Below are 24656 nucleotides of genomic sequence, written 5' to 3' on the forward strand. Positions count from 1 at the left end.
CCCTCTTGGCCTCTTGAGTGTCTGGGAATCCAGGAGTGATGGTGACACAAGGGACACACCGGTGGTAAAAGACTGTTTTTCGACATCTGTCTGGCCCCCCATCTTCTTTCTTTTTCTTTTGGCCAGACCCCAAGGCTTTACAGGACCTTAATTCTCCACCGGTGATGGAGTGCCCTCAGAGTCCTCACCACTGAACCGCCCGGGAATTCCCCTCCCACCTTCTTTCAAGGAGCAGATTATTCAGCACTCTTTCAAATCTTTCCTTGACTGTTTCAACTCAGGGCTTCCTATATCCCAGGGCTTCTTGTTCGGGAGACAGGTTCAGCCTTTTCATTTTTGCTGAGAGGGATAGCGGCGGTGCAATGAAGAGGGAAGGCTTTGAAATGGGGCAAAACCTAGCCCTGGCTCTGCCACATTACAGCTATTTCATTTGCGTTTTCCTCCCCTTAGTTGTAAAACGGAGATAATAATAGTACCACCCTCACAGGGTGGTTAAAGGGCTGAAGGAGATCCTGTCAAGCCTGGAGGAAGTTCTCCATAAAATGCTGCTGTTACTATCATTGTGTGCTAACGGCTGTGGTCTCCACGCCTTTCCACAAAGTGGGGGTTTCTGCCCAAGGCAAAGCGTTGCCTCTGCGTTGCCTGGTTACCTCAGCTTGTCTTTCTCCCCCATCAGGAGGACCGCAAAGATGCCTCTGTCCACAAGAAGAAATAGTCCATCTTGGGGAAAGAGAGAGAGGCGTCGGTTAGGAAAGTGCCAGCGCTACATACTCGACTTGATTCCAGAAGTTAAAAGGGGGCAGTGGGCTTTGGAGCCCCTACTTTTCCTGGACCTGCGGGTTCGAAGTCATGAGGTGTAGATCTCGCTCTGGGAGAACTCACTCTGGGGGTCCGTGGGCAGGTCACTTTTAGCCTTGGGCTTCAGTTTCCTCGTGCGTGTCAGGTGGGTCTCCAGGCCTTCCCCCGATGTTGCGCGGAGCACGCGCAGCCGGATACGGGTTCCGGACTAGAGAACGTGGCTGGATGGCACCAGCTAGCAGGCCGGGTGGTTTGGGCAGGCGGGAGGACCGGCGCGCTCCAGGATTGGCTGGAGGCGGGGTAGCAAAGCTCCAGGATTGGCCAGATCAGAGAGGGCTGGACGAACCTTTAAGAGGCGCGGGGGGCGTGCAGGGGAGAAAGTGCTTCGCCCAGCCGCCTGCCGGGTTAACTTGTGTGCGGCGACCGAAGTGGCGGCGGCGGCTACAACTACAACGCGAGCCCGGGCGGAGCGGAGGCCCGCGGAGCAGAGGAGCATCCCGGCTTCCCGGTCCCCGGGCGGCGTGGCCCGCGGGTCATGGCCAAAGGAGAGGGCGCCGAGAGCGGCTCCGCCGCGGGACTTCTGCCCACTGGCATCCTCCAAGCCGGTGAACGCCCGGTCCAGGTGAAGGTGAGGTCCCCGCAACCCCAGATGGAGGGTCTGGGATGGGGGGCCAGGATGAGATGGGGGCGTCGCGGGAATAGCCTGGTTCTGGGACACACTGGGCTAAGCCAGGGACAGAAGAACTCAGAGGCAGGAGAGAGCTCTGGGGGTGCCCTGGAGGCGGGGAGTGATGGAAAAGGTTTGTAGGCGCCAGGCCCCCCTTTTGCCCACCCCAGCTCTGGGCATTTCTGGAGAGCAGCCTTACAGGCAGCTCCACGTGGTGCCCGGCTCTGCCTAGCAGGTTTCCGTTCCTCTGTGATCAGCCGCTAAAGTTTGCTGCCTTAGACGGCAGGGAGACCCCAGAAATCTGGGAAACCCACCTTGGTCCTCCATCTCTCATCCGCCTACTCCCCACCCCCACATCCTACGCTAGCTTCTCAACTCTTCGGCGAGGGCGAGGGCGGATCAAGTTCATTCATAAAACAAGAGCTCTGCTCTTAAAGGAGCCGCATCCTGTAGGCTCTGTGTGAGTGTAGGTATCGGCCGCGCGTACACTTTGCGCTTTGCCTGTCTTGACTTTCGGCCCCATTCCCAGCTCTCTGGACGTAATGAAGGACCCAGTGACATCAGGCGGCCCCAGAGAGGGATCCCAGGCAATATATCTGCCTGGGAGGTGACTGCCTTTTCGTTTTAATTTTATTAACCGATCTTTGGAAGGAGCCTGGGTAAGCAATTAATGCTGCTGCAATGTATGAGTAATCTACTTTCCCTGGGCAACCTTAACCTCCCTAGTGCCCCACCCAGAGAGGGCCCAACCCAGCACCTAGAGGCTTTCCTACCCCCTATTCCCCAGTCCCCACAACAAGATCCCCTGGGCACTGGGGGAGGGGGACAGGGAGAGGTAGGGGAGGGCATCTCCTGGGTTTGCCTGAAGGTCTGGCTGCCTCCAGGGGCCAGGGAGGCTCTGGGACAGATGGAAGGAACAGCTGTGCCTACAGCCAACTGGGCTGGGCCCTTAAAGATCTCTAGAGCTCTCACCCAGTAGGCAGGTGGGTTCTACCCTCTGAACTATGGCGGGAGCCAGGCCTGGGCTTAGGCAGCTTTTGGCAGCAAGAGGATTTTCAGGTTGTGGCAGTTGGTGCCAGGTGGGGACAGGTTCACTGCTGGAGCATACTCCCCCTTCAACTTGGAAAGAAACATGATTGAGGCCTTGGGGAGGGGGGGAGTCATTAAGGGATGGGGCACTGATGATCTGGGGTTGGGGTGAGGTGGCTTAGGGGCTACTTCTTCAGTATGAATTCGCCTTTTCCAGATTTTTAAAAACAGAGAAGACCTCTCTTTTCTTGTGAGAAGTGAACTCTTCCCTGGGTGGTAACAGGGCAAGGCAGAATTATCCTTCCTGGCAGAGTTGGTTAGAGGGATGGTCTTGGCTCTGGAAAGTTCTACAATGGAGGCCAGTCTCGTCTCCAGGTCTCTTCATTCTTTCCTCTTCTTCCCAGAAGGAACCAAAGAAGAAAAAACAGTTGTCCATTTGCAACAAACTATGCTATGCAGTTGGGGGAGCCCCGTATCAGGTGACGGGATGTGCCCTGGGGTTCTTCCTGCAGATTTACCTGTTGGATGTAGCTCAGGTGAGTGAGCTGAACTCCCTAGGGCTCCTCCATCATCCCAAGGTGGGAGAGACTACGGACTCTAGGCTAGGGTTTTTCCCCTCAACTGGGAAATGGGACTAGGCACCCCTCCACTTCTGCCTCTCAGAGTCACAGTGGAGTAGAAATAAGGCTTTGGAGAGTATCCAGAAGGGGAGTCTCTCAGCCCCAGGAGTCTTAGCTGGCAAGGTCAGGCAACTCCTCCTTGCCTGGCAAAAGCAACAGAGCCTGGAGGGGTAGGCAATGGTGTGAGAGAATAAAGCCCGCTCTGACGTTCTTAGAAGAGACTGGCACACCATGTCCCCAGTTGGACGGCAGTCAGCTGGCTTGGCTCGGAGATTGGTGGATGTTGTCAGGCCTGTGGATGAGGTGCATCCCACCTTCACCTAAGGAGCAGAGGCATGCAAGTGGACAGAGGGGCCCTCACAGGGTACTTAGGGTGTCACAGGGCTCCTCGGCCAGCAGCCTGGCATCCTGAGAATTCACCTTGTCTGGTGCAAGAGTGGGAGGCCAAACTGCCAAGGCTCTCAGGGTGCACACACCGGCTGTCTTTTGCATGTAACTTCTGACTTTGCAAACAAGGCATCTTAGTGGTATCCGCTTACAGATGGGGAACCCTGAGCCCCAGATAGGACAAATGACTCCCTTTAAGTAGCTAGTTTCCAAGCAACTCCCATGCCCTGGGTCCTAAGTTGGGTGCAAATACGACTAACCCCCTGTCAAAATGTAAAAAGTTAGAAAAGTCAGACGAGGAAAGTCCTCTCCATCTTCTTGGAGTAATAGTAATAGTGATAGTAATAGCAGAGCCTTGAATAAAGAAGAGTCCAGAAAAATTGTCTATAAGCTGAGAAGTTCTGGAGGTAGAGGTATAACTTTAATGGGTAGTGATGGTAACAGCCTACTCTATTTAATCCTTTTTCCACATCCAAGATAGAGCTCGACCCTGTAAAATAGGGATCATACACCATTATACAGATGGGAAAACTGAGGGCCACTGTGGTGACCCAGAAAATGCTATCTCTGCTTTTATTTGGCTGCACTGGGTCTTAGTTACACTTAGTTGCAGCATGTGAGATCTTATTCCCCCTCCAAGAGTCAAACCTGGGCCCCCTGCATTGTGAGCATAGAGTCTTAGACACTAGACCACTAGGGAAGTCCCTCAAATGCTCGTTCTGGCATCAGGTGGTTAGGGGCTTGTGAGAGGGAGACAAGGAAATGCAATCTGGATTCAGTCTAATTGATGAGTTTTCAAAGGCAGTGGAGGGGAGGACAGAAGAGGGGGGACCTGGCAAAGTTTCTCAGGAGACACACAGTACCACTGCTATTGGGTGACTGTTATTATCATTATTAACAAGGCAAGTGATGATGCTTGAGGCCTGGGTAGGAGCAGTACAGGGTCCTAATGGCCTGGCTGAAGTGGGGAGGGACCCCCGCTTTTGCCCATCAGTGAGGGTTGAGGTTGCCCATCAGATGAAGGAAGAGGGAGTCATCTTTTTCCTGTTACTCATCCCAGGTGGATCCTTTCTCTGCTTCCATCATCCTATTCGTGGGCCGAGCTTGGGATGCCATCACAGACCCCCTGGTGGGCTTCTGCATTAGCAAATCTCCCTGGACCCGCCTGGGCCGCCTCATGCCCTGGTGAGTAGAAGATGCTCCTTCACGGTGGTAGAAGGCGGGGCCTCTGGTGTGTCTGCTACCCCATGGTTCTTCCCTCTGGTTTGTCAGACTGGGAGGTGAGAAGAAGGAATGATGGCAAAAGCCTCAGCAGGGCCTCAGCTGGACCAGTCATGGGCACTGGAACTCTTGCCAGTTCAGGCTGGTCTAGCTGTTAGACTGAGAAGATTCCCCTGTCTCAGGCCCCATTCCTCCCCAAGGTCCTTTCCCTTCCATGAAACTGGAATTCTAACCTCTCCACTCCATCACTTCCTATAGCGGTTGAAAGGTTACATTCTGGAGCCAGCCTGCCTCAGTTTTAATACCAACTTGACCACTTATAGCTGTACCACCTTGGGCAAGACAGTTTAACTCCTCAGCCTCAAGTTCCTTCATCTGCACAGTGGAGATAATAATTATATCTTCCTCACTGGGTTGTGGTGAAAATTAAATTTTGTAATATATAATGTACTTGGCTTCCCTGGTGGCTCAGACAGTAAAGACTCTGCCTGCAGTGCGGGAGATGTGGGTTCAATCCCTGGGTTGGGAAGAGCCTCTGGAGAAGGGAATGGCAACCCACTCCAGTATTCTTGCCTGGGGAATTCCATGGACAGAGGAACCTGGTGAGCTACAGTCCATGGGTTTGCAAAGAGTCGGACCTGACCGAGTGACTAATACACACACACAGCATATAACGTACTTAGAACAGTGCCTGACACATTAAGTAATATATAACTGGGCACCCCTGCAGAGTGGCTCCTGGAGGTGGGGTATGGGTGGATGATAAAACCGAGAATGGGAGTGCATAACCTCTGGCTTCTTGGGCCCTGAGAACGACCTTTTCCTTTGATACAAAGCCTACACTCCTCAGCTTCAGACTGTGAGGCAGGGTTGGGGGAGGTGGTGCCACAGATCAGACGGCAAAGGCAGGCACAAGGGACAGGCGAACAGGCCGGAGCTCTGGTTCCCTCCAGGACATCCTGCTTGGTGGTTGGGGGGGAGGAGGACATACCCCTTTCATCTCTGGCCCATCCACGCTCAAGTGGGCGCCTTCCTGCCCCAGGGGCGCGCATACCTGGTCTCCGGCCTTCAAGGCCTTCAAAGCTCTTCCCACAGTCCCTGCCCCCCCACCCACAGCTTCCTTTCCCACGAGGCCCCCCTCCCTCCAAAACCCCGCCAGCCCCTGGCGAAGGCCCAGGTCGAGGCCTTTGATCCAGGCTTTGTGGCCAGGGGACAGGAGAGCCTGCCTTACCTGCGCAGGATGCTGGGGCTCCCAGGGAGCCGGCCCCTGAGACTGCCTCAGGGGCCCTGTACCCGCCTGTACCCGCAGTCCGTTGTACCCGCCTCCCTGGCAGCTGGTGGGGGGCGGGGCTCCGCTGCCACATCTCCTCATGAGGCACAGCCAATGGCAGGCAGCCACTCGGGCCAGCCTGAGGCAGCAGTAACCCGGGTTACTTTCAGTCACATTTGGTTCCTCAGCTTCCTCAGCGGCCGGCTGCTTGGACGGGAGTATTTTGGCGAGGGCTGCCAGAGCAGCCCTTGTTCTGGGAGGATTTGGGACAGGAGAGGAGGGGTGGGGTGGGGTGAGGCAGGGGGAGGGGAGGAAGCCCTCTCTGTGGGAGGTAGGATCCGAGGCCATCTTGCCTGCCTGGGCAGGTGTGGCAGCCCACTTGGTGAAGTAGCTGAGGGCCCTTAGGGCTGGTTTCTGATTTGATGCATGTCTCTGGACATGTCCTCAGCTGTCTGGGTGGGACCTCCTGGCAATATCTGCGTGGTCCCCCACCCCCATCTGAGTGCGTGCTGAAGGCTGCCATGTAATACACATGACCCAACTCTCCATCCATACCTGTCAGGACCTGGGAACCCTTCTCCTTCCAGTGTAAGAAGAGGCTGGGCCTTCCAGGGGTTCATGAGCCCTGGGACGCCCCTCTCCTCCTAGGCCTCAGATCAGCCCCTGCCCTCAGTCAGCATTTAGGTCTTCCTTTTCAGACCAGGAAGACTTTGACAAACGCTTTCCTGGAGTTCCCAAGGCCGCCAGTGAGGGGCAGGGTGTCAGCAGGGCCACGTGGCAGATGTGGCAGGGCTGGGCCTGAGGTCGGAGTCCCAGCCCAGGGCTTTGCAGCTCCTGAAGTCTCCTGCTGGGCTTTCCTGGTGTGATAATCACGGCGCTGTGTCCCAAGCGCTGGTCTACATTTTAATATTAACTACTTCAACCCAATGACGCAGAGCCCAAGTCCTTACAGTGGCCTGCAGAGCCCAGGCATCCCTTTTCCTCTCCAAGTCCATCTCCTAATTCCATCTCCCATACTCCAGCCCCCTGACCTCCTTGCTACTCCCCAGACCTGCTGGGGCACATTTCCGGCCTGAGCACCCTTGCCCTGCAAGCTCTGCAAGGCCAACTCCCGCTCATCTTGGCACAGAGGTCACCTTCTCAATGAGGGCAACTCAGGCCACTTGGCTATGGATTGTACCCCCATACTCTTAATCCTCTTCAGCCTGCTTTCTATTTTCCATAATACTTAATTACCATCTAATACGTTATGTAGCTTTTGTGCGTGTGTGTGATAAAATACACTATTTAAAATTTTTTTAATTTACCATTTTAGCCATTTGCTAGTGTACAATTCAGTGGCATTAAGTATGGTCACACTGTTGCACAACCATCTCCAGAACTTTTTTCAAACTGAAACTCTGTACCCATTAAACACTAACTCTTCATTCCTTCTTTCCCTCTAGCCCCTGGCAACCAACTGTCTTCTGTCTGTGAATCTGACCCATCTAAGTGGGATCATACCAGATTTGTCTTTCTGTGTCACTTCTAGGTTTATACTGTAGCATGTTTCAGAATTTCATCCCTTTTTAAGGCTGGATAGTACATATCTTATGTTTATTTTTTTTTGTTTGCCAACTAGCATGTGAATGTCATGAGGGCAGTGATTTGTCTGTTTTGTTTCCTGATCCATCCCAAGTCATTAGAATAGCACTCAGCTCAGAGTTAGCACTTGAATATTTCTTGAGTAAATGTTGAAGGTGAGGTAGGTGTTCTTACTACTCTCATTTTACAGATGAGAAAATGAGTCTCAGAGAAGGTAAATAACTTGCCCAAGACCAAGTTATTAATAGTTAGTAGTAGAGCCAGAACTGGATCCCTGAATTGTGGGCCCTTCTAACCATGGGTCTCCATGGCCTTGATTCTCAGCTGCCTTTTCTATTTTTTTAAGATTTTATTTATTTTATGTTTGACAGCACTGGGTCTTGGGTGCTGCACACAGGCTTTCTCCAGTTGCAGGGACCTCTCTCTAGCTGAAGTTCATGGGCTTCTCATGGTGGAAGGCTTCTCTTGTTGCGGAGCACAGGCTCAGTAGTGGGGCGTGGGTTCCGTTGCTCTGCGGCATGTGGGATCTTTCTGGACCATGGGATTCACATGTGGGGAGGCAGACCTTTGCCACCCCCAACCCTGCTTATAGTTATTTCACGGGGCCCAGTCCTCCCTTGTGGCCGCTCCAGAAGGAAATCTTCCCCTGGAATTAGCCTTCCTTCACCCCGTGTGTACACACAATGGTGAGAACCCCAGCACTGGGGCTGCTTCTTCTCCCCAAAGTCTCAGCCTCCATTCTCATCCCCCAGCCCATAGAAAGCCCCTGTGTCTAGAGCCTTAACCCCTGGGGAGAGGCAGTCAAGACTCAGAAGGGTCTGACCTCCTGCTCCATGCTCGGAATTGTAGGCCAGAACCCTGTCTCAGTCTGCCCTTCCAGGGTTGGCCATCAGTACCTTCCCAGAGACCCTGGGGTGGGTGGATCCAGAGGGAGGAATTTCCTTCCCACCAGGCACCCTGTGGGGCTGCTGAAGAGTCCAGGCCGGGCCCGAATCCTGGGGTTTTGGCATCCAGCTCCCACTCAGACTCTCCCCTTCCTCAGGATCACCTTCTCCACCCCCCTGGCCATCATCGCCTACTTCCTCATCTGGTTCGTGCCCGACTTCCACCAGGGCCAGACCCTGTGGTACTTGCTTTTCTACTGCCTCTTTGAAACGCTGGTCACGGTGAGTGTGGGCAGGGGGAAGGAAGTCCCTGGGGCCTCCGGGGTTGGTGCCCAAAGCCACATCTGTCTGTCCATCGTCTGACTGGCCGAGGGCCTCTCTTCCATGCCAGTGTTTCCACGTTCCCTACTCAGCTCTCACCATGTTCATCAGCACGGAGCAGAGTGAGCGTGATTCTGCCACTGCCTATCGTAAGTTTCCCCCGCCCACTGATCTCACCCACCAGGCACCCAGAGTCCCCCACTCCTTGACTCTCCTACCATGTTTCTTCCCTTTTGGGCTCAGCTCTCTGCTCTTGGGAGAAGGTGTGAAACCATACTAAAAAATAACTGATTGCTCTCTTGAGACCAGAGAGGTACAAGGACCAGGCAGAGGTCACACAGCAAGGCCACAAGTTTAAGCCAAGATGCCATCTATAACCATTCCATCCGGAGCTGTTTCCATCTCTTGGGGCTAGAGCTTCTGGGGCTTCTATCCATCTGACGTTCCTCCCTGGGGGCCCACAAGCCATGCGGCCCTTCCAAAGGACCTTTTTTTCTGCTCAGGGATGACCGTGGAGGTGTTAGGTACAGTGCTGGGCACAGCAATCCAGGGGCAGATCGTGGGCCAAGCAGATTCGCCTTGTATCCCGGATGCCAATGCTTCTACAGTCAATCGCACGCAGAGTTCCACCTCGATCAAAGAAACGGTGAGTTCTTGGCAGGGCAGGGATGGGGGAAGATGAGGAATGATGGGGTTTGCAGTTATCCTCAGAATAGTAATAATGGCTAGTGTTGGTAATTTGTTGGGCATTTGTTACATACAGTTTTAATATGTCCACTTTGCAGATAAGGAAACTGATGCACTGAAAGGCTAAATAATTTGTCCAATGTAATATAGCTAGTGAGTTGCAGAAACTAGGTTTCGGAAGATTTGAACTGTGGGCTTTCAGACTCCACATCCTGGCCTTTTTAGAGTTCATCTGGGCTTGTTCCAGCCTTGAGAAGCAGCAGTAGGCCCAAGCTAACTTTCTCATTTCACAGATGGAGACAGAGAGGCCCCCAGAGAAGGGACTGATCAAAGGTCATTGAGTAGAGCTGCTGGGAGCTGGGATGAAATCAGACTGACTGTGTCTCTATGTGATCTTTACCTGCTTTATAGCAAAATGCATACCTGCTGGCGGCAGGAGTCATTGCCTCCATCTATGTCATCTGTGCTGTCATCTTGATCCTGGGCGTGCGAGAACAGAGAGGTGAGGGGTCCCAGGGAGGGGTACAGGCCCCATCATGGGGCAGTTTTTGTCCCTCTGCCTGGGCCTCAGACTCTGGGGAGGGGCCTCTGCTCCTGCTCACTGTCCCCTCTGGCCCCCAGAATCCTACGAGACTCAGCAGACCAAGCAGATGCCCTTCTTTCGGGGCCTCCGGCTGGTCATGAGCCATGGGCCGTACATCAAGCTTATTGCCGGCTTCCTCTTCACCTCCTTGGCTTTCATGGTGAGTGGGGCTCTGATATGCTCAGCCTGATGGGGGAGTGCAATAGGGGATGGGATAGGCCTTAGAATGTGACAGGGCCTGAGGGACAGGTGGAATGGGGGTGGGGTGAGCAGAGGTCCCCCGAGCATGCAAAGAGTCTTCGAGGCTCAGCTCCATCAGCACCTGTTTCTTTGTCTTTCTTCCTGCTACACCGTCCTGGCCCCCAGCTGGTGGAAGGGAACTTTGCCTTGTTTTGTACCTACACTTTGGGCTTTCGGAACGAATTCCAGAATCTGCTCCTGGCAATCATGGTGCGTGTGGGGCCCCAAGGGTGGCTGAAGGGGCTTAGGCAGTGAGATGGTTCTTTGGATAGCCAGAGGATATTTCCCAGACTGGCCAAGATCGTGAGGGATGAGGGAGGCTTCTCAGAACATTTGGATCTGACCTACAGTGGCTTAGGTAGGACTATGAAAGAAAGAGTTTGGGTACATATATCAAATCTTTATTGGGACTCCCTGGTGGTCCAGTGGCTAAGACTCCACATTCCCAATGCAGGGGGTCTGGGTTCAGTCCTTGGCCAGGGAACTAGCTCCCACATGCCGCCACAGAATATCCTGTAACTAAGAGTTTGCATGCTGCAACTATGGGGAGGAAAAAAAAAAAAAAAGATCCTGCGTGCTGCAACTAAGACCTGGCACAGCCAAATAAATATTTTAAAAATATCTTTATATTGTACACCTTGAACTAGTAACTAGTACAATGTTCTTGTCAATTATATCTTAGTAACACTGGGGAAAAAAGAAAGCATTGGGGTTAGATGTTCAAGTAGAAAGCATAGCGAAAGCAAAGATGTGGAGGCCAGAACTTGGAGTTCTGTATTCAGAGGGCAGCAGATAAGATCAGGACTTTGTCCTAGCTCCTTGAAGAGCCATCAGCTGCCGTGGAGCAATCCAGGTGATGGCAGCTGGCTGCTCCTGGTCAGGGTTAACAGCACCTTTGGAGTCCTGGGAAGGGCAAGAGGGATTCCAGGGCTCTAACCCACTTCTTCACCCCTTTGCCCCTCCACAGTTCTCAGCCACAGTCACCATCCCCATCTGGCAGTGGTTCCTAACCCGGTTTGGCAAAAAGACAGCTGTGTACATTGGAATCTCGGTGAGTGGGGCTGAAAGGGTAGGGCCTGGGCTGGCCTGGGGGTTACTGCTGGGAGCCCCCCAGCTGACTCATCTTCCTACACCCACTCTCCTAGTCAGCAGTGCCATTTCTCATCTTGGTGGCCCTCATGGAGAGTAATCTGATTGTCACATACGTGGTGGCTGTGGCAGCTGGCATCAGCGTTGCAGCTGCCTTCTTACTACCATGGTAAGTATATATATATATATATATATATATATATTGGTATGTTCCCCAGCCTCCCAGCTGGGGTATATATATTGGTATATATATATTGGTATGTTCCCCAGCCTCCCAGCTCCCCAGTTCTGAAACTCCTTAGGGAGAATCTGTGGGAACTTCTCTTTCTGCTGGTCCAGGTTGGGAGTGGGGCAGGTCCTCCCAGTACAATTGTACAGATTGTGAACTGCTTGAGCACACCTAGTCAGGATGGGAAATGGGGGTTCAAACCCTGTACTTTACTTGCCCAGCTGAGCAGCTACATGTGGGGCTACTTCATCTCAGAGGAAGAGGCCTTCTTTTTTGATTCACATGAAGTTGCCATCTCATCACTGAACTGTGTGTGTGTACTATAGAACTGCCAGCTCCCAGAGGAGCGCTCTTATTGACCTGGACCACACGGGCTAGTGGAGGCCTGGGGTTGCTAGGTGGGAGGGTGCTCATGGCCGCCACCCCTGTGTGCAGGTCCATGCTGCCCGACGTCATTGATGACTTCCACTTGAAGCAGCCCCACATCCACGGGACCGAGCCCATCTTCTTCTCCTTCTACGTCTTCTTCACCAAGTTTGCCTCTGGAGTCTCTCTGGGCATCTCCACCCTCAGTCTGGAGTGAGTGGGGTGGGGGTCTGGGTAATGCTGGGCAGGGGCAGGCCCCAGGTGCCCCCTCCTCACCACTCCCCTAACCACTGGGCCCCACAGCTTCACCGGGTACCAGACCCGTGGCTGCTCCCAGCCGGCACGTGTCAAGTTCACGCTGAAGATGCTGGTGACCATGGCTCCCATAGTCCTCATCCTCATAGGCCTGCTGCTCTTCAAGCTGTACCCCATTGATGAGGAGAAGCGGCGGCAGAACAAGAAGGCCCTGCAGGCTCTGAGGTGAGTGGGCAAGGGATGGTTGGTGGACAAAAGAGCATCATCCAGTCTAAGCCCTTGAAAAGCACCTCCTGGAGCTGCCAAGCTCGGATCTGCCTCCCACACATCTTCCCCTCCACCGCTTCTCCTCTGCCCTTCCCCTCTGCCAGTTCATCACAATGGCAGTTGATGTATCTTTTCTTCTTTTTGACTATTTTATTTTTAAAAAATATTTATTTGGCTGCATCGAGTTGCAGCACACAGAATCTTTGTTGCAGCATGCAGGCTGCTCTAGTTACGGCATGGGACCTCTGTAGTTGCAGTATGCGGGCTTAGGTGCCCCTCAGTATGTGGGATCTTAGTTCCTCAACCAGGAATCGAATCGATGAGTCTCCAGATGCCAGGAAGGGAGCTAAAGACTACATCCCCTTGCATTGGAGGGTGGATTCTTAACCACTGGACCACTGGGAAAGTCTCCTAGTTAATGTTTCTTGAGCCCTTTGCTGTCTGCTTATGCTGAGTTGGTTTTACGTTTATTCATTCATCAAGTACGTATATGGGAAGCCTGTGTGCCAGGCCTTGGTCTAGTGAATGATACAAACAAAAATCCCTGTCACCTAAGGCGGTTTACATTTTAGAGAGTGTACTCCTGATCTCCTGTGGTCATCTTAACAGCCTTGGGCATCAGAGATTCCTGTGATTCTCACTCTGCAGATGAAGAAAGTGAGGCTTAATCAGAAGTGTGACAAGTGATAAGGGGCAGACCTGGGGTTTGAGCCCCTGTATTCTAACTCCAGAGCCCATACTCTTCATGGCTCTCCTGGCATGCAGGACCTCAGTGTGAAGACCAGAGAGCAGGGTGGAGTGAGTTATGCCAGCTCATCAACCCGCCCAGGCCAGGATGTAGTACTGGAACTTGGGGTGCCTTGAGGACAGCAGGAACAGTGAACAAACCTCAGCAGTTTCTGGGCTGAGAGTGGGAGTGAACAAGCACTGTCCTGTGATTTAGACTAACCTGGCAGTCAGCTAAGCCTGCAGAGCCAAGATCCCTCGGGGAACAAGCAGGTGAGTAAGGATGCTTCCTCCAACCTGTCTCCTCTGGTTCTTGCAGGGAAGAGGCCAGCAGCTCAGGCTGCTCTGACACAGACTCTACAGAACTGGCCAGCATCCTCTAGTACCTACTGGATGGCCCGAAGCCACTATATACAGGGCCTGGGTCACCAGGCTACACGAGGAATCGAGGCCCGCTTGCCTGCTCCCTGCATAGCTGGTCTCCAGATGCCAGGAAGGGAGCTAAAGACTTCATCGTAGGCTGCTCCCTGAATAGCTGGTCTCCAGATGCCAGGAAGGGAGCTAAAGACTTCATAGTAAGTGACCCAGGACACCTCCTGTGCCTATCATGGGGCGGGCATCAGCCGCCGGCCTCCCTGTGACCACCCTAGGGGCCAAGCCCAGGGACTGCTACTGTGAATATGCCAAGGACTGATTGGGCCTAGCCTGGAACACTAATGTAGAAACGTTGTATACAGAGACTAATTAATAACTTAATGACCATGTATATAGCAGTGTGTATGTATGTATATGTCTGTAAGCTATTAATGTTATTAATTTTCATAAAAGCTGGAAAACTGAGCTGCCTGTTTCTGCCTTTGTTCTCAGCAACTCACTGAGCCCTTCTGTTCCAGGATGCAGAGAGTAAGAGGGAGCCAGAATGTGTGTGGGGGTGTAACAACAGCATTGGCTAACGTTTACTAAATACCTGTCTGTACCAGGCCCAGTTGTGGAAGTTTTCCTCTCACCTTGATGGTGTTCTCACTTAATCCTGGGAACCATTTTGCTGGGTCAGGACTGTCCTCATTTTATTTTATTAGTATTTTTAAATTTTTTGGCTATGTGGCATGTGGGGTCTTAGTTCCCCAACCAGGGTTAGAATCCATGCCCTCTGCAGTGGGAGCACAGTCTTAATTACTGGACCACCAGGGAAGTCCCCTGTCCCCATTTTACAGGTGAGGAAACTGAGCCCCACTACTGAGAGAAACTTGGCTAAACTCACACAGCCAATAGAGATCTAACTGGGATAACATCCCAGGTGTGTGAGACTCCAGTATCTTAACCACAACCCACTGTACCCTGAGTCTGAGAACAGCCAGTTTGCTCTGCTCAGGCCTGTGCGCTCTGCTTCCCGCCCTGTGCGTGCCTGAGCACGCGGGGCTGGCTGTGCAGGGGCGGATTCTGTGATTAGGACCCTGGGGGCCCGAGAGACCTGTGATTCTCTATCACTGATGACAGTGTTGGAAGGCCAGTCTATGTGTTGCTTGAGGGGAAGGATCTCACCACTGGTATCGGGGAGGAGGGCAGTGGGAAACACCTAGTTTGTAGCATTTGCCTATTTCTAGAGTGTAAATGTTCCCACTGTAGCCAATTTCAAGTTACCAGCGGTTATTCTATCCTGAAAATTTAGTAATTGGCCCTCGCAAGCTGGTAGGAGCTTGTCTTAGCAAGTCATCGCGTGTAACACACTCAGGCCAAGCTCCCCCCGCCAAGAAAAAAAATCAAGAAAACAGCACTTGCAAGATTAGAGGCTATCAGTCTAGCCCTTTATTTTATTGTTATTATTCATTTTTTTAAATTTCATTTTCTTTTTTCATTTAGCCCTTTATTTTATGTAGATGGATAAATGAAGCCCAGAGAAGAGACATGGTTAAACTGTTTAGGCTTGGTTTTTACTTTGGGTTTGGGGCTCCATTTTTTTTTTTTTTTGAATTGGAGCTCCATTTACTGGATGAAGCTCTACACAACCACTTCTACAGGCACTGTTACACATGCCTAATAAATACAAATTTCATTAGTCCTCATAACTTCCCCACTTTACAGATCAGGAAACTGAGGTGCAGAAAAACTAGTAAGTGGAGAATCTGATACTTGAACCCAGGCTATCTCACTATAGATGAAGTCACTCAGTTGTATCCGACTGTTTAAGACCCCATGAACTATAGCCAACTAGGCTCCGTCCACAGGATTTTCCAGGCAAGAGTACTGGAGTGGGTCGCCATTTCCTTCTCCAGAGGATCTTCCCGACCCAGGGATCGAACCCTGGTCTCCTGCATTGTAGGCAGACGCTTTACTATCTGAGCCATTAGGGAAGTCATCTCACTATAGGGCCTGTGTTCTTGAACCACTGCTTTAGGCTGTTATGTGAACCAATAGTTTTGCCACCACCAAGCCAGGTCCCACTGCTGCCTTTGGAGCTGCCCTCAGAGTTAGAGGCTGCTCTGGTCCAATCTCTACAGCTGGAGCATTCTAGGACTCTCAGCTTCCCTGGTGGCTCAGAGGTTAAAGCGTCTGCCTGTAATGTGGGAGACCGGGGTTCGATCCCTGGGTTGGGAAGATCCCCTGGAGAAGGAAATGGCAACCCACTCCAGTATTCTTGCCTGGACAATCCCATGGACGGAGGAACCTAGTGTGCTACAGTCCACAGGGTTGCAAAGAGTCAGACACGACTGAGCTACTTCACTTCACTTCACTAACACCTCCCTTCTCCCTCCACTCTAATCAATAAGCACCAAATCCCATCTTTAAAACAGAAATTCCCTAAACCACCCAAGTTTGCTTCTTTCCCCCTCCCTGCAATAGCTTCCCAGGTTTTATCTTCTCTCACCTGGATGATTATACCTGTGTCTTCACTGGCTTCTGATCTCCTCAAACCATATCTGATTCCTTCTGCAAGCTATTTAAGATAACCAAGATAGCTCTCCAAGTTAGAAACTTCTTTTGAGTCCCCATTATCAGATGCAAATGTTCTACCTGATCTCTCAGGAACCCTTATCTCTACCATCTTTTTAAAATGCAAATTTTTAAAAAGAGGGTTAAGTCATTTAGAACTTGACACTTCCTTGGTGGTTCAGATGACAAAGAATCTATCTGCAGTGCAGGAGACCCAGGTTCTATCCCTAGGTTGGGAAGATCCCCTGGAAAGGGGACTGGCAACCCACTCCAGTATTCTTGCCTGAAGAATTCCATGGACAGAGGAGGCTGGCCAGCTACAGTCCATGGGATTGCAAAGAGTTGGACACGGCCCAGTGACTAACACATCTTCAGAAGGAAATCCAAGATCCCTGCCAAGTTCCCAGCTCTAGGTTTATACGCAGGCCACCTGGCCCTGGAACATACCTCTGACCTCTGGTACTCCAGCATGTCTTGGCTCCAGCGTGCCTCTCATAAGCTATTCCTGCCTCCTGCATCTTTAGGGCAACTCTGGGAATCAATGCCCTCATCATGGCACCAGGCAAGGAGGGAAGGGGTGGGCTGTGTGGAGCCCAATTAATGAGCGAGGGCTTTGTCAGCTACACCCAACTCCCGCTCACCCACTTCCCTGGTCTCTCTTTCCCCCAACTATACAATGAGGATTTGGAATTGAAAGCCCTTGCCTCTCCAGTTTCATGTTCACAGAAAATTGCTCTCCTCAAAAACCCCTTCTGACTTTTGAGGGCATGATTTAGGAGGCGGAATAGGTGGGGGAAGTGGGAAAACAATCTGGGATCTCAGAGACGGCTTGGCTCCACGTCTCTTCTGGAGAGCTCCTACTTTCCTGTCCTTTGGGAGACTTTGCCGCCTTGACTTCCTTCACACTTGGATCCAACAGCACTATAAACCCTGCCTCTCCCTCCCTCTTCACTGTCCTCAGCCAGGCCAACCACACACCCCTCCACAGACCCCTGCTAAGGACCAGGTGTGGCTTTGGCTCCACCTGCTGGAAGAAAGGGAAAATACCTTTTAACACAGCAAAGAAGGATTTCCAGAGCTATCATTGACTGGCTCTAGGACTCTGTTCTTTAGTTGCTAAGTCTTGTCCGACTCTTTGCGACCCCATGGACTGCAGCACACCAGGCCTCCCTGTCCTTCACTGTCTCCCAGAGTTTGCTCAAACTCATGTCCATTGAGTCAGTGATGTCATCAAACCATCTCATCCTCCATCATCCCCTTCTCCTGCCCTCAATCTTTCCCAGCATCAGGATCTATTCCAATGAGTTGGCTCTTTGCATCAGGTGACCAAAATATTGGAGCTTCAGCTTCAGCATCAGTCCTTCCAGTGAATATTCAGGGCTGATTTCCTCTAGGACTGACTGGTTTGATCTCCTTGCTGTCCAAGGGGCTCTCAAGAGTCTTCTCCACCACCTGTTTGAAAGCACCCTTTCTTTGGTGCTCAGCCTTCATTATGGTCCAACTCTCACATCCATAGATGACTACTGGAAAAACCATAGCTTTGACTATATTGACCTTTGTTGGCAAAGTGATGTCTCTGCTTTTTAATACACTGTCTAGGTTTGGCATGGCTTTTCTTCTCTCTCAGTCATGTCCAATTCTTTGCGACCCTGTGGACTGTAGCCTACCAGGCTTCTCTGTCCATGGGATTCTCCAGGCAAGAATACTGGAGTGGGTTGCCGTTTCCTTCTCCAGGGGATCTTCCTGATTCAGAGATCGAACCTGGGTTTCCCGCATTGCAGGGAGACACTTTGCCCTCTGAACCACCAGGGAAGCCCTTCCAAACAGCAAGCGTCTTTTTTTTTTTTTTTTAAACTAATATCTTCCCTGGCCAGGGCAGGTGGTTTCAGTCAGTGGTTCCCCTGCATCAGTCCTTAGGGATGATCAAGTCCAACAGTAAGGCCCAGAGACAGGAGGACACGTGTTCAAGGCTACACAGCCCGTCAGTGCCGAGGCTGGAGCAGGTCTGCAGTCGTATAAGCCTCAGTCTGGGGGCCTTTGCCATCTGACTGAGTGGGTCCCCCCACCCCTGGCTGAGCACTCCCACTCACCAGTCTCTGGGAGGTGGGGTCTGAGCAGGGGCAGCTCTGGGTCAGGCCAGCAAGCGTCTTTTAATTTCGTGCCTGTAGTCACTGTCCACAGTGATTCTAGGACCTTGGCTATCCATTTATGCAACAAATATTTATAATGAGCCTATTATGTGTCATACATCGACTAGGCTCTAAGGATAGAATGGTAAACAAAACAGAGCTTACATTCTTGGTGGGGCCAATGACAAATAAATGGACATGCAAATAAAATAACTTCGGACTGCAGTATGTGCCATGAAAGAAATAAGCAGGTTGTGCTAATAGAGGGAACTGATACAGAGGTCATTTTAAGATTTTTTTATGTGAATCATTTTTAAAGTCTTTATTGAATTTATTACAATATTGCTTCTGTTTTATGTTTTGGTTCTTTGGCCACAAGGCATGTGGGATCTTAGCTCCCAGACCAGAGATCAAACCTGCACCCCCTCGATTAGAAGTTGAAATCTTAACCACTGGACTGATAGGGAAGTCTCTATTTTATTTTAAGTTTATTTTAAACAGGTGTTCAGGAAAGAATGTTCTGAGAGAGTGATGTTTGAATCGAATCACAAAGGAGGAGAATTAGCCAGACAGTTGAAGAGCTTGGGGGAAAGCTTTGCAGGTGGAGGAGACAGCTAACATATAACCCCTGAGGTAGGAACAGTGCAGCCAGAAAGTCATGAAGGAGAGGGTAGGTGGTGTGAGCTGGGTTTGGAGAGGCATACAGGGCCCTGCAGCCCACAGTGAAAGTTTCAATTTTATTTTTAAGAGCAGCCAAAAGTCATTGAAGAGGTTTAAACAGAAAATTGATTTACATTAAAAAAAAAAAGCGAAGACAGACGCAGGTGGTACCAGGCTTTGTGAGCCACGTTGAGTGTTTTGGTCTTTATCCTAAGAGCAGACAGAAGCCACTGATGAGTCTTTCAAGTGGGGGAACCATGTGATAGATCAGGAGTTTAGAAAGACGCATCAACTGCTTTGTGGAGAGAAGACTGAAGGAAGTGAAAGTGGAAACAAGATGACTAATGAAGAGGCTGCTCTTGTCATGCTCCTGGGTAGTGAAAAGTACCACAGTGGCACTGGAAATAGAAGAAACAGTGGTACTGCTGGCAGTGGAAATAGAAGGCAGATTCGGCAGCTGATTGGCCTGGAAAATTGACAGAGAAATGGTGAGAGAGGGAGAGAGAAATGAAGGCAATGCCTCGATTTCTAACTTGGGAAACAGACTGGCACTTCTGCTAGGTAATAGAGGGAACACTGGAGATGGAGCAAACTTGGGGGACAAAACAAATAATTTGTCACCTGTTTGTATCATTTTCATATAAAAAGAAATAGTGTTACTTTCTATTAATATTAATATTATTTCTTAGAAATTCCACTAAATCAGGAAAAGGATACACACAATCACTACTATTACTATCTAACCTTTCATTGGAGATATGAACCGATACAATGCGATAAGAAAAGAAATAAAAATTGGAAAGGAGTAGGTAAAGTTATCTTTATTTGTTGATAGTAGTTTTGTATTCCAGGAGAACCCAAGTGAATCAGCTGAAAATCTAAACAAAAAAAGTCAGTAAGGAAATGTGTTATAAAATTAATATACAAAAATCAATACCCTTTACATATACAAACTGAAACAGTTAAAACTGCATCCTTCAACATGATGACCACTACCATGTGTAGCTATTTGAATTTAGAAGTAAAATAATTAAACTGAATAAAAACAAAATTCAGTTTCTCAGTCCAACTGGTCACATTTTAAGTTCTCAGTAGCCACATGTGCTTAGTGGCTACTGAATTCATATAATTATAGAACATACCCAGCATGGCAGAAAGTTCTGTTGACCAGTGCTGAGTTGGAAGATATAATGAAAGAGAAGATCACACTCATGAGAGCGACAGAATACCTAGGAATAATCCCATGGACAGAGGAGCCTGGAAGGCCGCAGACCATGGGGTCGCTGAGGGTCAGATATGACTGAGCGACTTCACTTTCACTTTTCACTTTCATACATTGAAGAAGGAAATGGCAACCCACTCCAGTGTTCTTGCCTGGAGAATCCCAGGGACGGGGGAGCCTGGTGGGCTGCTGTCTGTGCACAGAGTCGGACACGACTGAAGTGACTCAGCAGCAGCAGCAGCAGCAGCCTCATATCAAACCACAAGACGTGGTCACAGCCCCTCTGTCTAGACTTCTCTGTATTCCAGGTCGCAGCCAAAGTCCCATCTCTTTGAGAATTTTCCCTGACTCTATCTAACAGGCTGAGTCAGAGGTTCCTCTAGGATCCCCTAGTTAAAACATACAGTTGATCCTCATTATTTGCCAATTCCGTGTTTGTGAATTTCCTTACTTGCTAAAATTTATTAGCAACCCTAAGAAGGGAGGCAGGAGAGGGAAGAAGAAAGAAGCAGCAATGACAGAAGTGGTGGAGAGCCAGGGAACGGTTGACTGGGTGTTTCAGATGAGATCCAGAGCCTCCCTCTTTTTCTCCAGGGAAGCTATGCGTGGCAGGGTGGGGCTCACAGCTCCAGGGCAGTCAAGGAAGGGAACGATTGCTATGGTCTAAAACATTGTTCATCTTCCGGGGTGAGGCCCAAACCCTAAATTGGCCCAGCCTTGAGTGAGCTCTGATTGCTCACCCATCCAGGAAATTACCTTCTGTCTGACAGAGATCCTGTTGAAAATGACCTGGGGTGGGTACACTAGGTCCCTGCTCCAAGGAGATCCAATATGGCCTGGATAGCTTGGAGGGAGTATGGGACATGCTGGGGTGATCTAGGTCAGAGAAGCAAGGAGGGCACAGGACTGCCTGCTCTTAGAGTGGTTCATCAGAGACAAGGGAAGAGGCCTGAAGTCTCTCTGTCTCCCACTGGAGTCACAGCAGTCACTTATCCCAGTACCTTCACCTTAGAACTCCCATGCAGCCTCAAAGGATATCTATACTGAAGAAGGCAGGGAACCACCCAGGGTAGCCCCCAGGCTCAGAGAGGGCGATGGAGTCACACAAGGTCACACAGCCAATCAAGACAGAAGCAGAGTGGAATCTAGTCCTCATTTCCCCACTCAGTATCATTTTTGTTTTCCCACCAAATGGTCACTTTCTTAAGGACCCAGACTCTTGTTCTGTATCAGTCCCTTCCCCTTTACTTCTACCAGGGCTCAGGTTCCTGAGTTAGTTTCCCAGCAGATGGGTTTGGTCTTTTCTGTTAACATCCAGGTGCTAGGCAGTTCCACTCCCTGCTATTCCTTAAAGGCACCCAGACACAAGAGCCACAAGGGAAGAGACCCAGATTGTCCAACCCAACTTCCACCTGTTGCTTGGATGCCCCTACAACATTCCTGCCTTATGGCTGGCTGGCTGCATTTTGCTCACACATGCCATTGGCAGACAATTTATGATGGTTCAAGTTGGTCTGTTTTATTTGTAAAGAAAGTGAAAGTTGCTCAGTTGTGTCTGACACTTTGCGACCCCAAGGACTATACAGTCCATGGAATTCTCCAGGCCAGAATACTGGAGTGAGTAGCCTTTCCCTTCTCCAGGGGATCTTCCCAACCCAGGGATCGAACCCAGGTCTCTGGCATTGCAAGTGAAGTCTGTACCAGCTGAGCCACAAGGGAAGCCCAAGAATACTGGAGTGGGTAGCCTATCCCTTCTCCAGAGGATCTTCCTGACCCAGGAATGGAACTGGGGTCTCCTGCATTGCAGGCAGATTCTTTAGCAACTGAGCTATCAGGGAAGCCCATTTTATTTGTAAAGAAAGGTGTTAAAAAGAGAAATTCCTCATCCTAATTGGAACTAGGTCCTTCTGGTTTGTCCCCACAAATCCACAAAACACAACCTCCCTCCATCCATCTCCTATTTAAAAGAGTCCATTTCTAGACTCTTTACTCTGTTTCAGCGATCATATTTATCTATTGTTGCTCCAAAGTCGCCCTGTATTAATTACTATAGCTTTATAAATCTCAAAATCTTCCAACTTTTTGGAAGTTGATGAAAGTCTTCCAACTTTTTTTCAAGAGTTCTTGGATATTCAAGGTCCTTTAATTAGCATATAAGTTTTGCTCTCACTTTATCAATTTATACAAAATCACACGTACACACACATACTACACATATGGAATTTTAATTGAATTGCAATTAACCTATAGACCAATTTGGAAAAAACTGATAACAATATTGAGTCTTCCAATTCATGACCATGGAACATCTGTCCATTTACTGAGGTTGTGTTTAATTTTTCTCTAGTTAGGTCTTGTTTTTTGTTTTTGGCCATGAAGCTTGTGAGAGCTTAGTTCCCTGACCAGGGATTGAACTTAAATCCTAGACAGGAAGACCACAAACTCCTAACCACTGGACCACCAGGGAATTTCCTCTTGAGATAAGTTTTATAGTTTTCAGTGTTAAAGTCTTGCACAACTTTGATAGATTTATTCCTAGGTATTTAATACTTTTCATGCAGTTAAAAATGGTATCGTTTTTTAAGTTTCATTTTTCCAGTTGTTTCTTGCTAGTTTGTAGAAATACATTTGTTAAGTATATTGATCTTGTATCCAGTAGTCTTTTAAATTCACATATTAATTCTAAGAAACCTGCACATATTTAATTAAATTTTTTTTTCATCCATCTAATGTTCCAGCTGGACATTATTTTAAAGCATCCCATGTTTTGACCATCATGCTTATATTTCTGACTCTCTTAAATATCCTGAATCCATTAACTTTCTAAGCTCTTTAGGACCTCCAGCCTATTGACCCTACCACCTTTTTATAGCCCTTCACGTTGCCTACTTACCTCTTGTGGTCCACGGTCTCATCATTATCGTTATTTTCTTGCCCCTTTCCCCTCTATAGAAGGGATCTATAGATCTTGCCTAGATACGCTTCTGTTTCAGTCCAAACCCTAGGCTCAAGGTGGTTGAGAAAAAGACACAATGATGTTGACTAATTTCACAATAAATGGGCCTGTAATGCTACTCATTTCCCCAATCCCTTTGCTTTTTTACTCTCAACTGACTATCTCACACCTTCTATCTTCTCAAACCTCCAAAGCCTTCTTTCCATCTTCACTCTCAACTCATGATCTTGCTTCTTATTTCACTGGAAGAGCAATCAAAAGATTCTGCATTCTACAACCACATCAACCCACCCACCAGCACATGCACTCTCCTATTCAAGGACATTCCTTCTACAATAGCTTTATCTTTCTCTCTCACATCTTCCTCTTCTCCCTATCTAATGATTCCTTCTCAGCAGCTTACAAACACATCATGTTGTCTCCTGTCTTAAAAACCAGATCAAACCAAATCCCTCCTCTGACAGCACACTTTTTTTCCCCTAAGTACCAGCTCACTTCTCTAATCCACTTTATAGCAAAACATCTCAAAAGACTGACTTTACCCCTCTACTTTGTCCACTTTTATTCTCTCTTGAACCCACTCCAGTCTACTTACCCTAAGCTGCAGGCAGTGCTGTACAGGGAGCAGGGAAAAGAGCTGTATTGAGAGATGGGGATGACTGGACTCTAATCCATTCAGGCTTTGCCCCACCATTCCACCAAAACTGCACTTATCAGGTCACCAAAGGACCTCCGTGTTAAGTCCAGTGCTCAGTAGCCTTCGTATTTGCTCATCTACAGCCCAGATGTTCATTTCCTCCTTGAAACTCCTTTGACCTCACAGGGACACCCTTCTCTCTTCTCTTCTTCCCTGCCTGACTTTCCTTCCATCTTCCCAACCTCTACCTGAAGTGCTCAGGACCCAGTCTCAGACCTCTTTACACTACCTGCTTTGGTTGATGGTTCTCAACCCTAATGATCAAACGCCCCTTTTAATTTAATTTACTTTTTAACTGTTTTATCATAAAGAATGTCAAACATACAAATAAAAATGGAGAGAATACTGTATTCCTATATAACTATTGGTTATGGTGGTGTAGGTGCTAAGTCATGTCCGATTCTTGTGACCCCCTGGACTGTAGCTTGCCAGGCTCCTCTGTCCATGGGATTTCCTGGGCAGAATACTGGAGTGGGTAGCCATTTCTTCTCCATCATGTGTCTATTATCTGGGTTCAATACTTAATAATACTTCTGCCCATTTGCTTTATCTATCCCTTTTTTTTTCTTTTTCTATTTTCTTTGCAAATCCCAGGCACCATGTCATTTTACTCCTACTTATTTCATTGTGAATCTCTTTTTAATTTTTCTCTCTTTATTTCTTCTTTTTTTTTTGTAATTCCAGCAAAATTAGTATGCATTTCTTAAAGACATGGGCCATTGCCTTGCAAAACCACAATGCCATAACCAAACCTAACACATTTAAAATAGTTCTTTAGTATCATTTAATATCAGGTCCATAATTTACACTTTCCCTAATGTCTCAGATATATCTCCTT

At 49.3% G+C, this 24656-nt stretch overlaps 1 protein-coding gene and 1 long non-coding RNA gene across 4 annotated transcripts; one reads left to right on the plus strand and one right to left on the minus strand.

The window, feature by feature from the left end:
• The first annotated feature begins 1008 nt into the window (after nt 1–1008).
• MFSD2A (MFSD2 lysolipid transporter A, lysophospholipid) lies at nt 1009–14063 on the plus strand. Of its 3 annotated transcripts, none has more exons than XM_086380880.1 (14): nt 1009–1426; nt 2899–3030; nt 4562–4686; nt 8619–8742; nt 8852–8930; nt 9285–9427; nt 9880–9970; nt 10090–10211; nt 10418–10501; nt 11259–11342; nt 11437–11549; nt 12045–12188; nt 12279–12455; nt 13543–14063. In XM_086380880.1, exons 1-14 carry the CDS (start codon nt 1334–1336, stop codon nt 13604–13606), a joined length of 1575 nt encoding a protein of 524 aa, XP_086237006.1. In that variant the 5' UTR covers nt 1009–1333; the 3' UTR covers nt 13607–14063. The 3 variants fall into 3 exon arrangements, with proteins under 3 accessions (XP_086237006.1, XP_086237014.1, XP_086237016.1); XM_086380888.1 differs by having other exon boundaries at nt 1133–1426; nt 2902–3030; XM_086380890.1 differs by lacking the exon at nt 1009–1426 and adding an exon at nt 1995–2124.
• LOC147375071 (uncharacterized) lies at nt 3905–6247 on the minus strand. Its single transcript, XR_015156436.1, has 2 exons — nt 5954–6247; nt 3905–4774 (listed from the first exon to the last, which is right to left on the minus strand). It is a non-coding gene; the product is annotated as an uncharacterized LOC147375071 (long non-coding RNA).
• Nucleotides 14064–24656: the final 10593 nt, after the last annotated feature.

The sequence above is a fragment of the Bos grunniens genome, chromosome 3 (assembly GCF_055505025.1).
Source record: "Bos grunniens cultivar Pamir isolate PY7600 chromosome 3, Bosgru_T2T1.0, whole genome shotgun sequence".
NCBI lineage: Eukaryota > Metazoa > Chordata > Mammalia > Artiodactyla > Bovidae > Bos > Bos grunniens.